The sequence below is a fragment of the Accipiter gentilis genome, chromosome 29 (genome assembly GCF_929443795.1).
Source record: "Accipiter gentilis chromosome 29, bAccGen1.1, whole genome shotgun sequence".
NCBI classification, from domain to species: Eukaryota; Metazoa; Chordata; class Aves; order Accipitriformes; family Accipitridae; genus Astur; species Astur gentilis.
Genome location: NC_064908.1, coordinates 12,547,672 through 12,562,097, shown reverse-complemented (window position 1 = coordinate 12,562,097; position 14,426 = coordinate 12,547,672). Strand labels below are relative to the sequence as shown.

General features: G+C 49.1%; 1 protein-coding gene across 2 annotated transcripts in view; it reads left to right on the top strand.

Moving 5' to 3' along the window:
- The window catches only part of ASTN2 (astrotactin 2), a 361,171-nt gene that overhangs the window by 53,537 nt on the left and 293,208 nt on the right, over positions 1-14,426 (top strand). For both annotated transcript variants that reach the window (XM_049832481.1, XM_049832482.1), the window contains exon 2: positions 3,957-4,144. In XM_049832481.1, the coding sequence (XP_049688438.1) occupies positions 3,957-4,144 (188 nt within the window). The remainder of the gene's footprint in view (positions 1-3,956; positions 4,145-14,426) is intronic.

The window sequence follows — 14,426 nt, the reverse complement described above, 5'->3', positions numbered from 1 at the left end:
TCTGCTAGATGCCGAGATTTTAAATAGCTATAGACTACAAGTGCTTTTCCACTGCTGCCCATTTAAAACCTTAACTGTATCTCATTCTGTTTTGGTGCAGGAACACCTTTAATTTGTTCCAAAAGCATTTGAAAGCCCTGATAACAGGCAATCTTGCTGCAGACTATTGCATCCTTTCTGATGGACGGGCTATCGCTGCTGTAACTACCGTGTAGATAGTGGAGTGACAAATGCGTGTCCAGTGAAACACAGGCAGTATAATATTCATGTCAAGTATATGAGGCCAAGAAACTTCCCTGTGTTTGGATATTGAAGGGTTCAGCAGCTAACAGAGCTTGAAAAGGCTTTTCTTTTTTTTTTGTGAGCAGCAAATCTGATTGAAGGCTCATGATGTCCTGGCAATGCTGGGAGTAGTAATGGCCAGGTTTCCTGCAACACAGGCTGCAGGGGTGAAGAGCATATAGGTATTTGTAAATGTATGGTAAATGGTACCCAGACTTGGCAAGTCAGCTTTCGTCAGAAATTGCCTCACTGCTGGGTTTGCTTAAAATTGTGAAATGAATGTTAAATTGAAGTTTCTACTTTTGGAAGAGACCTTTTGAAAATGAAACAGGCTTATCTTCAGTCTAGGCTAAAATCCAAAAAATTGCCTATATCTCAGAACTCCCCAGAAATGTTCTCTGTGATCCTTTTAAACATCCCATGCAAAAATGTGTGCGCAAGGGAAAAAATTTGGAGAAAGATTGACTTTGGAGGTTTTTTTCCTCCTTCCCTAATGTAATGTAGCCTTTGGGAACCGTAGCAGTGGGGTCATGGTGACACCCACATCAGGTCTGTGCTGTGGTATGTGTGATATAATTTCCTTTCCTGAGCACTTTTGGAAAGGTTTGCCACAGGGATGTGTGCGTGATGAGAGTGTAATACTGTAAATCATCCTTTCCTATGGGTGACTGTCCTTCTGAACAGAATTAAGATGGCTTTGCATAACCAGAGTCCTGTCTATTGATGCTTCTGTGCTGCCCCGTGGCCTGTTTGCCTCTGTGGAAGAGCTTGCGATATCTATCCCAAAGCTGAGTTAGTGCTTTTGCTCCTAAAAGTAGCATTTCTTGCAATTTTAATTAGACAAGGAGATGGTTTTCAGTACAGACCTTTGAAGTATTGCTAGGAAGATGACTGCGATTAAGCAGGCCTGATATTCGTCTTGTTTTGTTCTTACTTTTAACACTATAAGAAACCTTCTGCTTTAGCCTCTTTGAAGGTGAGAGATGCAAGACTCATTTCATTAGATTCCCAGGTTTTGTGCAGGCTGCTGTCCTGCAGTGTGAGCCGCAGGGCTGGCTTGATTTACAGGGGGAAAGACTGCAAGCAACACCTCTTGCTACTGATTTGCTCCAGCAAATGGCTATTTATATTAGAGGAGGGAAGGGATTATTAGGAGTGATCTCATTGCAATGACAGAGATATGACGGGGAGTTCACGCATCCCCTCCAAAGTGTGAGCGTGGGCTCTTGATGCATCCCGTGCATGGTCAGGAGCTGTTTAGTTTTTCTCCTTTGAGTGCTCAGATGTGCATAGAGATTGGGGATAACGACCGGTGCTGTGCTAGGGAGGCAGAGATAATGAGCACAGCCCTCCAATTAGATTCAGGTGACAGTGCAGCTGGCTCAGGTATGTCAGTACTGTAATTAGTGAGGTGCTGAATCAGGGAGTTGGCAGTAACGGGGTAACCTTGTCCCTGCCCTCAGCTGGGCTGTGCAGCGAAGGGGCATCCTGCAGGACCAGGAGCTTGCTGCTGGAAAATGTATTGATTTCAGGAGTAAGAAAAATTATACCTGAAGGATTGAGAGGGTTTTTTTGCTGGGTTGGGACGTGGGGCTGTAGAAGTGGAAGTGCCTGGTCAGGTAGCCTGAGTGGCTGCTCGTGAGCCAGCACCCAAGTGTCTTGAAGCATCTTGTCCTGAAAGGTGTGGGTAACCCTCAGGACGGCTTCAGCTGGGCTTGCTCCTTCCTTTGTCCCCACCAGGAGCTGGAACTGGATGTGCTTTTCCCCAGCTGGGTTCAGGAAAATGAATTGCAAAATGCCACCGCTGTTCCCTGGCTACTTTGCCTGCCTGGGAACAAGCCCCGTCCTCCCCACTGACCCTCTGTGGCCAAGGTGGGGAGGAGGACCTTGTCTCTGTTCCCACCCTGGTGCCAGGGGAACCCAAACTCCTGCCGTTGGCTTTTCTGGAGCGGACACACAACACAGACTGCAGGTCACGGTCCGTTACAGCCGGTCGCTCCTCCCAAACAGGAGGGAATTGAATTCGGGTCTCCCACAAAGCAGGTGATTGCCGAAGCCATGGGCCCAGTGACTAAGAGGACCTGACTTGCTTCCCATTGCTTATATTGCAAATGGAAAAACAAACATAAAAAAAGAGGTGGTGGAAGGAGAAATATTTTGGCTCATTTTGCGCTAGTATTTTTTTTTTGGTTTTGATTCGGCTGCCAAACTGCCAAATCAGTTCTTTGCAGAGATCCATTTAAAACTTGATGGGCAGCTGTGGAGCTGTCAGCGCTCCTGCCTGTGTCTGCTGCTGCCTGGCCAAGGCAGGAGCTGCAGCTGAGGCTTGGAGCTGCTGGCTCTGGCTGTGCTGCGGCTTTGGGGCTGGCTTTTGGTTACAAGGTCCCTGGATTGTCCAAGCCCCTAATCAGTCGGCTGTGGTGCCCTAAGTCAGGGGAAGCTGCCGTGGTGGATGAGCGTGCTGGGATGCTGTAATCCTGGCTCCCAGGGTGCTTACGCTGTAAGTCGGGATCGGGTGGGATACAAAACTGACAAAATGCTGCAGAAGACGACTGACAGACGTGCAACCCCAAGGTTAATAGATATTTGTCAAGCCCGGTGGTTATCTCTTCTTGCCGGTGCTCATTAGTCTGTGCTGGGGATGTTCTTGTTAAATACAACTGTAGTGCTACCTCGCAACCTGGAAGAAGGTTTCTGTTGTAAACGCCAGCAGAGCATGTACTGATGTCTGCGTTTTGGCTTGCTTGGCACCAAGCGTCCTCCCCCTGCCCTGTGCCAGGCAGCAAACCTCCCTTGGGCTTGGCTGCAGATCCCTAGGAGCTTCTTCCAGCCTTTTTTCGGGAAGAGCTGTAGGAGGTTAAAGGCACCTTGTGCAGCATGTTATTTACTGTTGTTGCACATTTGATGGGCACTAAGTGCATGTGAGCACAGAGAGAGGCTTTGCATTAAGGCTGCTGGGCAAGATAAGAGGTAGTGTGATAGCAGGATGGCAGAAGGGGGAGGAATCGAGGGCTGCAGCTTGCTGGGTTGGATAGGGAACATTACTTACATCCTGCTAAAAGTGTCAGTGAGATGGAGTTTTGGAGGGAAAAAAGTAAAACTGGTATACTTGGAAAACGAGCCTGAAAAAATAAGTAGAGAGGGCGAGCAAGGGCTGAAGACAGCAGACCCCAAGTGTGGGGCCTGAAAAGCTCAATCCCTGGTTTGAGTGTGGGATTGCTTGGCTTTTGTGGTCAAACCGGAGCTGTGGAGAAGTGGCCCATGGCTGCAGGGAGACACTGGCTCTGGAGCCTGGTGATTACGGCGATTGCTTGAAATGTGGATTTTCTTTGGCAGGGAGAGATTCAGTCCTGGTCCTCAGGTCTTGCTGAAGCTGATCTTTCTAAAATGTGCAGCCATCACATCAACAACAACATTGATTTCTAGAAAGCTAGTCTAGAAATCCCAAGGCAGTTTGTAGCCCCTTGCTTTTTATTAAGGGAGACAGCTGTTACTGTTCATATATGGGGGAAATAGCAGACAGAGGCCATAAAACAATGCTCAAGCTCATCCTGCAGATCAGAAGCAGTACTAGGGGTAAGACTCAAAAGTCCTGACTTCCAGGACCACTAAGAATACCGCCTTTTAGTATCACAGAGAAAACCGATCCTCAGTTGTGTATTTTGTTCCTGCAGAGATGTCGGGGACTGTGGCTGACATTTCTTTGGTGCACTGGAAGCAGCAGTGGCTGGAGAACGGCACCCTGTACTTCCATGTCTCCATGAGCAGCGCCGAGCAGCTCTCCCGGGCAACCCCCCCCAGCCTCCAGGAGCCTTCGGAGATAGTGGAGGAGCAGATGCACATTCTTCACATCTCGGTCATGGTGAGTCAAAGCTGCTAATGGCATCAGAGGGGACAGGGGACCCCCTGGGAGGGGATGGCGGCTGGCAGCCAGATCGTGGTGGGAGGGTGGTGATAAGGAGCAGGGTGGCAAGTCCAGTTTGCAAATGTGTCCCTTCTTGGTTGGGCCTCAAGAGAAGGAGAGATGTGTTTGAATGGGCCAGGAAAAAAAAAAAGTGGTTGGTCTTTTAAGAAACTGAAATAAAATAAAGCAACAGACCATAGGGAAGAAGCTGTTGGGAGGGTGACAAAGCAGCTTTTGGTTCTTCCTGCCTTTGGAAACTGGTGAGGTGTGTTAGTGCAGTATATCTCCTCCTCAGTCTTGTGTTTGGGCATGTGCAAAGGCAAGATTTTTGGGCTTGGTCATTTTTTTTCTGAAGCTTTCTGAAGCTGAATTTTGCCTATCAGGTGAATATGGGCTGTAGCATGATCTTTGTTTTGCAAAGGACAAGCCTGACCTAAAAGTAAAAAGATGGTCCAGATGCTTTGAATATCTCTATCTCAGGTGTTTATGTGACCTTTTATTAACAGATCATTTATGTGCTCTGTTGCCTTTTAAAATGCTTATTTCAGTATCTTATGAGGTGGTTGCCAACATATTTGGATCTGGTCCATCATTCCTCTGTGCTTTAGAGTCCCATCTGTAAAATGGGACTTAAATGTATTGTCCCTTAAGTCCCATTGGGATAAACTATCCTGTCAATAAAAGAAGAAAAGAAGTTAGGCTTGTAGAACCTGTGTATATGCGTGTCATCTATTTGCCCAAAGAAAGTCTTTTACAGGATTGGGGATACCATTGAAACAACCCTCTGCAAAAGGTGAATCTGTTCATCTCTTGGAATCCATGTGTTAACTTCACAGCTTCTGTTCTTTGTTTTGGGAAGAGGAGCAGAGATGAAGGCTGCACAAAGCCTTTATTTTTTCCATTTGAACAAGTGACTGTTTAGCTTTTACAACTTAAATCTGTTTTTTTTGAGTGTCTCGGCCCTTGTCAGTGGGGCTTTAGATTGGGCACTAAGTGCATGTGAGCACAGAGAGAGGCTTTGCATTAAGGCTGCTGGGCAAGATAAGAGGTAGTGTGATAGCAGGATGGCAGAAGGGGGAGGAATCGAGGGCTGCAGCTTACTGGGTTGGATAGGGAATGTCTCTTACGTCCTGCTAAAAGTGTCAGTGAGATGGAGTTTTGGAGGGAAAAAAGTAAAACTGGTATACTTGGAAAACGAGCCTGAAAAAATAAGTAGAGAGGGCGAGCAAGGGCTGAAGACAGCAGACCCCAAGTGTGGGGCCTGAAAAGCTCAATCCCTGGTTTGAGTGTGGGATTGCTTGGCTTTTGTGGTCAAACCGGAGCTGTGGAGAAGTGGCCCATGGCTGCAGGGAGACACTGGCTCTGGAGCCTGGTGATTACGGCGATTGCTTGAAATGTGGATTTTCTTTGGCAGGGAGAGATTCAGTCCTGGTCCTCAGGTCTTGCTGAAGCTGATCTTTCTAAAAAACAACGTGATGATTGTAATGAATTGAAGCTTTGGAGAGAGAAACGAGTTTCTTTGAGAAATTCCTGCCCAGAGCCTTCATTCGCTGTACCTTGGAGTGCAGGAGCAGTGACGCTTGTGGGCTGGAGCTGAAGGCATCACCATGCATATCACAGAAGAAATGTTTTTGCACTCTAATCCAGGGTTAGCCAGTGAAGATATGCTTTGCCACATCTCACTGAAACCGATAGCATGGGAGCATCTGTGGCTTTGTTGTGAGAGTTAACTCCTGCCCTGAGCCTTTCCTGCCCTTCTGCAAAAGCAAGGGCAAGACAGGAGAGAAACAAATGTTCCTCCTGCACAGAGTGAGCCGCTTTCTTTATAAATCCTGATAGTCCTCGCGACAGGATCCGAGGTCCCAGGCAGGGATGTGGGTCCGAGACGGAGTCTGGTCTGCAGGTGTGTCCCTGGGGAGGCAGAAGCCCTGCGTGTTTCTTCCCTGGGTCAGGATTGCAGTGCAGACTTGAAACTTTGCCCAGTTTTTCTAGAAAATTCATTAACTTTTTGAGTGAACCAGAGCCAAGTTTTGAGTTACTAGCAGAAGATAAATGTGTGTTTTGTTGGGTTTTTTCCCCCTCAAGACCACATGGAGTTCTGTAGCTGAAGTAAAATGGGGCGAAAGTATTTGTTTCTTGGGTGAAATATTTCCTCTGAGTCCCTGGGCTCTGCTCAAGCTTCTTTCCCACGCCTTTACCTTCCTCCCTGACCCCAGCTAAATCTCATCCCAGAGACCCCCCATCACTCGAGCCCTCCTGCCTCCCCGGCAGTGTGTTTCCCCGGCTGTGCCGTGCTGGGCAGCCGCTGGATCCCAGCGTGGGGGGCTGTGTGCTACCCCCTCCTGCCCTCCCCTGCGCCCGCCATCTCCGTATCCCTTCTCCTGCCTCGAGACGCAGCTGGACGTCCCCGTCTCCTCCTTTCCAGCTTCTCAAATACTTTTTCTTCTGCTTCCTATCATAAAGCCCGATGTCTCCTTCGTGCTCTCTATAGACTGAAGATCCATTACTGCGATGCAGGAGGATTTTCAGCCCACCCCAGTGCTACCTTGGCATTCAGGGTCTGCGGGCCCTGTTCATCATCAGCCCAGCATCTCGCTACGGGGGACAAGAGGAGACGTGGGAAAGTGCTTCCTTCCATCTCCTTTAAGTGGCTGTAACACTTACTTTTACCTGTCTTCTCGTCCTCCGGCTGAGTTATAGAAAGCCAGGGAAGGTTTGCCTGGGGGATCTCGCTAATCCTGTGCTTACGGAGTACTCTGGCAAAGCTTTATTGGACAGCGAGACATCTCCAAGCTGAGCTCCCTCTGATGGGAACGTTGCTCTGGATTTGTGTAGAAGTTTGACTTGGCTGGTGGCTCCTGCTCTGCCACTAAAGCCAAGATCCCTTCTGTGCTGTGTGGGGGCTCCAGGGGGTGTGTGTAAATCCTGGGTTTACTCTTTCCAGTGATTTTGGCTGTCGATGCAGAGTTTTCTGGTTTGGGGTGGGTTTGCTTTCAGTGCAGCAGGAAAGGGGCCACCGGTGTCCATGACCCCGTGGCCCTGGGACCACCATCTGCCCCTGCAAAAGCACTGGGTGACCCTCTTCACACCTCCCTTCACAAGCTCAAGGGCATCTTTGACAGCAAAATAATACTTGATTCTCCCCTCCCCCTTTCCTCACTGTTTTTTCTTAGTCTCTCCCCAATGAGACATAACATTAATTACTGCAGTTAAAGGGAATTCAGTCTCCATTACTGTCTGCCACCCCTTTCCTCTTGGCTTGAGCATCTGAAATTTGTCTCCCAAATGAAAAGAAGGGAGAAAGGGGAAAAAAACAAATATGCAAATGCTAGATTTTATTTATTTACCTTTTTTTGTGCAGTGTCAAGTAGAAAGGAATCAATATTTTTGTCATTACGCCTGTTGTGTTTTTTTCCCCATAATCTTAGCTGTCATTTGGGTTTAATTGTGTTGTTTCCTCTTGTGTGGAAGTAAATCTTATCTGTTTTGGATTAAAATTCAATGAAGGTCACAGCAGCTCGAAAACTTACCAGGCTGCAGCAATTAATGTTCATTTGGCTTTGATAAATTGGAATGTTCCCCACAATAGGACTGGAGTGGATTTCAGAAGCAATAATTCTTCCATTAACTCAATGATTCCCCGCGTGATGGAGCGTCTTGTCACTGCTCTGTTTGTCATCTGTCACTTCAAGGATCTGGGCATATGCCTGATATGATTTATCATGATTATTGGGGCTGCTTGTGTCAAAACATTTTAAACCACTAATTATTCCAGCCTTGTAAATTGCTGAATTTAACAAAATGTAAGAGATATTTTGTTGCTGTTGTTGTTCCTCACCATCTTGTGTCCCTGCTTAATTATTGCTCTGCATCGTGGTAAATTCAGACCTGGGGACGTGTCCAGCAGCATTTGCCGTAGATGGGGGCTTATTTGCTGGGCTCTGGGGAGGTGGAGGGGTGGCTGTGGGTAGGACAGGCATGTTTTATCTGTGCATTGACCTGCCTTGCAGACCTTCGGCAGGGCCATCGCAACCAGCGGCTCCTCCCGGCCCTGCGGGTGCCCGGGATGCGGGTTTGGGAAGAGGATGCAAAGCCGCATCCCGTCCTGCTGGCGAAGGGATGGGTTCTCCCGTGAGCCTGTGTGAGCGATGCCGGTAAAAGCCCTGGCTGTGGGAGATCAGAGCTGGGACTGTGCCTGCCTGGTGTGTGGGTATGTGAACGAGCTACGCGCTGCCTCTGCTCCATCTCCAGCCGAAATAAGGTGGGCTCTTTTTGAGAACAGTAACAAGCAAAAAGCCTTGTTTCATCTTGTACCATCGCCTTGCAAGGGAGCGTTTCGTTGTCTGGAATAAAAGGTGACCAGACCTCATCAGGCTGCTTTTTTTATATTACTATTTTTTATTTTTAATGCCTACTTTCTGCTAGCTGTTACTGGCAGTAGACAAGTTAGCTGCTGGTTTCTAGGTCTCCCAGTGGATTTTTTTAGCTCTTATTTATACGAGTTTCCTTTTTTCTTCTTGTTCTTATGCATCCTGATGTTTCCCTAATGATCAGCTATTGGTGCTGTGCTCCATCAGCCTGTGAGCTGGGTATAAAGTGTGCTCTTAAATGCTTCACTCTGATTTAGCATCCTGCTCCAAAGTGGAGCTGGGGAGGGGTCCTGGGGGCCTGATGCACCGTGCAGGTGGGTCCTGGTGAGCACGGTTTCTTGTGGCTGCCTCGAGCTGAGGCAGCTCTCTAGTTTCTTAAGCGCTGCAGGAATATCCAAGAACATGTGAGGTTTTAGGAGCTGCTGCTTCTCCTTTCTGAAGCTGCTGTCACCCAGCAAGGGCCGTGACAAACACATACTCTTGCCCCCCCCCCCCCCCTTTTTTTTTTTTTTTTTCTTTTTTGCTGTGCTCTGTGACCCATGTCACAACTCTTGCTCCACTGCCCGTGTTTCCTCATGGAGCCTGTGTCTCGTTAGGCTCTCGGCTTTCAGCTTGGGCGCACAAAGCATCGTGCGTGGGTGGCATCGTGATGGTCCTGTACGGTTGTTGGGGTGTGGTGGCAGCCGTACACGGTGGGATGAGCCCTTCGGTGCCTCGGCTGCATCCATCCAGCGTGTTGGACGGGATGGTGAGGTCTTCTCCAAACTGCGTAAGCCTTGCCTTTCTGTCTGCATGTGCTGGCAGGGATTATTCTCCTTCCCATAGATGGATATAATGTCATACCAGTGCAACTGGGCTTATCCTGGCATGCACGGGAGGGGAGAGGAGGCTGAAACCCTTTGCAGAGCTGGGGTGAGTCCCATCCTCCCCAGAAAACAGCTGTCTGAAGGATTGCTCCAGGTCCCACAGGCTTCGAACACATCCACGTGTGGGCTTCTTCAGCTCTGGCGTTCCTCTCTGCTTGGCCATCATTTGAGTGGTGCCTCCTTTTCCTACCCAGCAGTATTTTGTCCTCCTTGTTACAAAACCTCCCAATGGATTTACTTCCCTCCTGACTGTGATTGCAGCTTGCATGGTGGCTTGTGTCCTGTGGGATGGCTGACTGCTCCGGTGGAGCCGGGTGCTCCAGTGGATGTAAAATGTTGCTTGAGCCTTACGCTGGCTCTTTGCAGTGTGTCTTGCTGATGGCAGCATTGGAGTTCCCATCTGCCAGCTCATTTGGGGGCGAAAAAAAATGGTGTAACATGAGTAATGAGGTAGTGAAGAAGGCACAACATCTGTGTCGTCATTTCAGCACCAGGAGGTCAACCAGATTCATAAAACATGCACTTCCAGCTTGTTATATGTTTAGGAATTAATTAAGGTAGGGAGAGAATTGCTGCTGCAGCAGATATCCTTATCTGAAAGGTATTCAAAAGCTAAATTGATCTCCAATGGGCTGTTTTTATTAAAAAACAAAACCAAAAAGAAAAGCCCTAGAACCCTAGGAGTTGGATTCAGCGTGTCCCTATGTCAGAATTACATCCTCGCTCCTCATGTGTGGCGAGAGGAAAAGGAGGCGCCCACCCCAATGTGCGGATGGACCGAGCATCCCCAAACCCCCGGGAGGCAGATGGGAGCCGCAGGGTCTGTCCTGATGACAGACCAAGCCGTTAGCAACTTGCCCGGAGCAGTGTCCCATCAGCAGTCGGCCCCGCTCTGCTGAAGGTGGCCCTAAGCTCTTCCCTGAGCTGCTTTGAGGTGGTCGAAAGGGGCTGGTGAGACCTTTGCTGGGTCTAGTGGCCCAAGGCGGTGGGGCTGAGTGCTTGCAAGACTGTTGGTTTGGGGACTGGAGCTCAGCACAGCTGGAAGCTGAACTTCACCCTAATAACCTTTACCTGCCCAGTGCTGTCCGGAGCACCTTGGACACTGTAATGAAGTCGTGTGTGTGCACTCAACTGGTGTTGGTGGGAGGCTGCTGGTGAGCGAAGCTAGAAGCAAGCCTCCCGATCCTCTCGCCCTGACGCTGTCAGTGGTGTCTGCTCTTTCCCAGGGTGGGGATATCCTTCGGCTTCAAGTTTCATTTCCATAATGTGCCACTAACCAACTTTTTGTAGGCTGGGAGAAGCAGCCTCTTTCATTCACCCTCCCCCTCTTCTCCGCTCTCCTCCTTCTTTGTGGCGACGACATAAAACAGGGACTAAATGTAGTTAACGATGTGCTCTTGTATTTAGGGAATTCATTTTGGGTGGATTTGTCTTTAAAGTGTCACTTCTGTGACAATGACACCTGTTATGTTAATAATTTTTCACTAATCTCTCTCTGTTTTCTACCTTAGCTACTGTGAATACATTAGACACTTCATAGCTTTCTATCTAGCAGATTTCTCCCCCCCACTGTGTTAAAATATGTAACTGGAGTGCTTGATTTGCATCACTGATAAAGCAAGACTGAATAAATACTCTTAGCTCATCTGAACTGAGCAGAAAAGTAACTTTTCTTATGTCATCCCCAGAGCAATCAAAGTTGGTACTGGGGGGAAAAGCAGCCATAGGAAGCGCTTGGGAGGGGTTTGCTTTTTGCAGATGGCATCGAATGCGTGGGAGGGATCTGCAGCCTTAGAAAATTCCCAACCTCAATGTGCTGAGAAAAGAAGATGGCTGGAGGGGAAAAAGTAAAAGCTCACATTGGAAAGGTGGCTGGTGTAGTCACGAGGTGCTAGAGCTGGAAGGGGGATGCTGAAGTGGTGAGGAGATGGAGAAAAACTACAGAAGGAAGGTTTTGGAAATGGGGTGAGGAGCATCGGAGCAGCGTTGGCTCATGGCGGGACGTGCAACAAGGCGTCGTCTGCGTCTGCCTTCGCCCCCGTGGTGGGTCCCTCCACGCTGCTGGTGACAGCGAGCCGTGTATTTTTATCGCGTGGCGCGCTGGGCTGCGCAGGGACTTTGCCGATTTCGGATTCTTGTCTTGAACTTGTTCCCTTCCTTCCTCCTCCTCACTCTTCCCCTTCCCACCATCTGTCTGGGAGAAATACTTGCGCATCTACAGCACCGCGGGGCGTAGCTGGTAGCTTGACCTTTTCTCGGTGCTTTTTCTCTCAGCCTGGGCGAAGCAGATGGAAAAGCCGGGCTTTGGTGCGGTAGCTCTTCCTTGGCTCCTGGTTTGCAGAGCGGTCGGAGAGGAAGGAGCGTCCCGGTCCCATGCAGGTCGGGTCTCACTGAGCTGCTGGGCTCCTGGAGAGAGCAATTCCACATGGGAGCCCCATGCTAATCCTGCGTGTAAAGTGCCGGGAGTGTTTGATCGGTACCTTTGAAACATTGACATAAACACAGAAATGCTTTGCAGCTACCGGCCTAGGTCTAATAGCTTTAAGCTGCCAGGCTCAAAACTACATACGGCATTAAAATTGTCATGAAACATTAATCCAGGAAAACTCCTGTGGATGCTGACTTCTCTGGGAGGTGCGGTGGTGCCTGGGGGTGGCTGGCCCCTGGCTCCAAGGTAATTGCTTATGATGGAGAGTTATTTTCCTGGGCTGCAGACCTTGCACCGCCTGCCTCGGGGAGCTCCTTGGCTGGGTGACAGGGATGCCAGCAGGGTGTAGGGTGCTGTCCCCTCACTGGTGAGGCTGGGCTGTGCTGGGGCACGGCGGGGGATGCCCAGCATGCTCTTTACCTCCCTGCAGCGGTAGTGTCATCTCCGGCTTTCTGTTGGTACAACATGCGCTCTGACCCAGGGGACATGGGGAGCAGGCGCTGGGTGATGCTTCTTGCCCTGGGGTTTGCTTTTTCTGTTTCAGCTGCGAGGGAGAGCCTGGGGGCTTGAAGGCTGGATTGGTCTTCAGACAAGGAGTGAAATGTCTGTCTTCTTTCTTCAAACCTTGTGTTATCTGCAGATCTCGCTTTTCTCGGTAGTTATTCTTGTTCGAGTGCAAGTTAGAAATCTTTTAATCAGTTAAAATGTTGTCAGTATCCGGAGTTGGCTCATGTAAAGGTGAACTGTGATGAACCTGATGCAGAATAACTTAAAGGTGGTTGTGAAAGCTTTTACATTACAGCACTACAAAAGACTGAATTTTCATTGGGTTGGCAAATCCCGAAGATGGGAGTAAGTGTTAATGACAGGATGAAATGCAATATTGTATTTGTCCCCAGAAATATGATGTTTGCTTTTAGTTTGGGCTTTATTCTTTCCATTTAGAAATAAATTGGACTTAGTTTCACAAGGCAATGCTATACTGTGAAAAGGCAGAGCGCTTTTTGTTCAGTAAAGTGTCAGAATGAAATGTTTCCACTCTTCAACACTTTCCATATCCGCCCCAAAACCACTTTAGTTTCAGCTGATGTGAAACTGTCTGAGCAGATAAACCATTCCTTGAAAAACTTTTGCCAAGCTCTCCGTGGAGTAACTGTGCCCAACCCAGAGGAGAAGCGGTGCCGTGGGGGAAGGCAGTGGGGGTCTGATGATCACCTGGCAAGTGTCTCCAGCCTCTGCAGTGCTTGGCCTTGGTGAAGGGGATGCTCAAACACCTGCCAGCATGAAATAGGGGGAGGAAGCTCAGGCGTACGTGATTTTCTCTGATCATCATAAGGTTGCTAATATAGCAGAGGACTTTTTTTTTTTATGTGCATGTCTGGATCTTGCTGCTGTAGGAAGTTGGGCAAAATTCCCACCGGCTTAATTGGGAGCAACATCAGGCCAAGTGTGGTTATTTTTACCTGTCACTGCTCCCACTCCGCCTCCTCCCTCCCACCTCCATCCCCCTGGACAAGAGGGAGCGAGCTCCGTTTCAGCCTGCAAAAGGTCTCTGCCAGCTCCAAGCAGCAGCCTTGTGTTCACAATGTGCAGCAAAGGAAAAGGGGGAGGGGAGGGGGGAGTAATTGTGCTTATTTTCAAAATCCAATTATCTAAAACGGCAGGAAAATAATTATTTTTGGAGGGAGCTGTTTGGACTGGCTGGGCTTTGCCTGGGGTGGGAGCTCCCCTGGGCTGGGCTGGATTCGTTATGGCAGCGGCTGGAGAGTGAGTGAGCGGGAGCGTCAGCCCCAGCTCTGCTGGGAAACAACTCGGCTTTCAGGGCCTTGGCACTTTACTCATTGTGTTGCATTTTATCCAACAGGGAAACTGGTTGTTTTCCCTTGGCAGAGAAGCCCACTTTTTTTTTTTCTTTTTTTTTTCTTTTTTTTTTTTTTTCCCCCTCACTTTTTCTGGCTGGGGAGGCAAGAAACCTGCCTGCCAGGAGGATGGCAGCAAAGCTGGCTGATGCTTTAGCAATATCAGGCATCTCTGTTTCCCTTCCTAGAGGTGTGTCTGGTTAGGAACTCATTGCCAACCACCCCTTAGGCAAGCTTGAGCTCTCCTGCTGTTCTGGGCATGGTTTTCCTCATTGCACCAAGCTCAAGAGCTCAGGCTGAAACCAAGGTGGTGACGGCTGCGATTGCTTAGGGGAGCAGAGAGCAGCCCCGGTGTTGAATTTGCTGGTTCTTTTGCAAATGTTGGAGCGTTTTGGGAGCATCGTTCTGCAGAGGTCTGCATTGGGGGGGGTGGGTTTGATAAGGCAGAAGTAAAGGGTCGGGCAGCCCCATGCGGGTGCTGTGAGCTGCAGCCATCAGCAGCGTGAAATTGCAGTGGGAGGAACGACTGGATGGAGGGCACTGGTTAATGCCCCAAAGGGAACCTCTCGCTACGATTAAGCTGCAGGTTTTGCTTGGCCTCTCCTGGAGATCCATCATTATTCACGCCAGCACCGGGCCTGTCAGACTCCCTCTGCTGCAGAAATTAATGATTTGAACTCGCCGACCAGCTCGGGCGCCGGGATGCAGCTTGGCGAG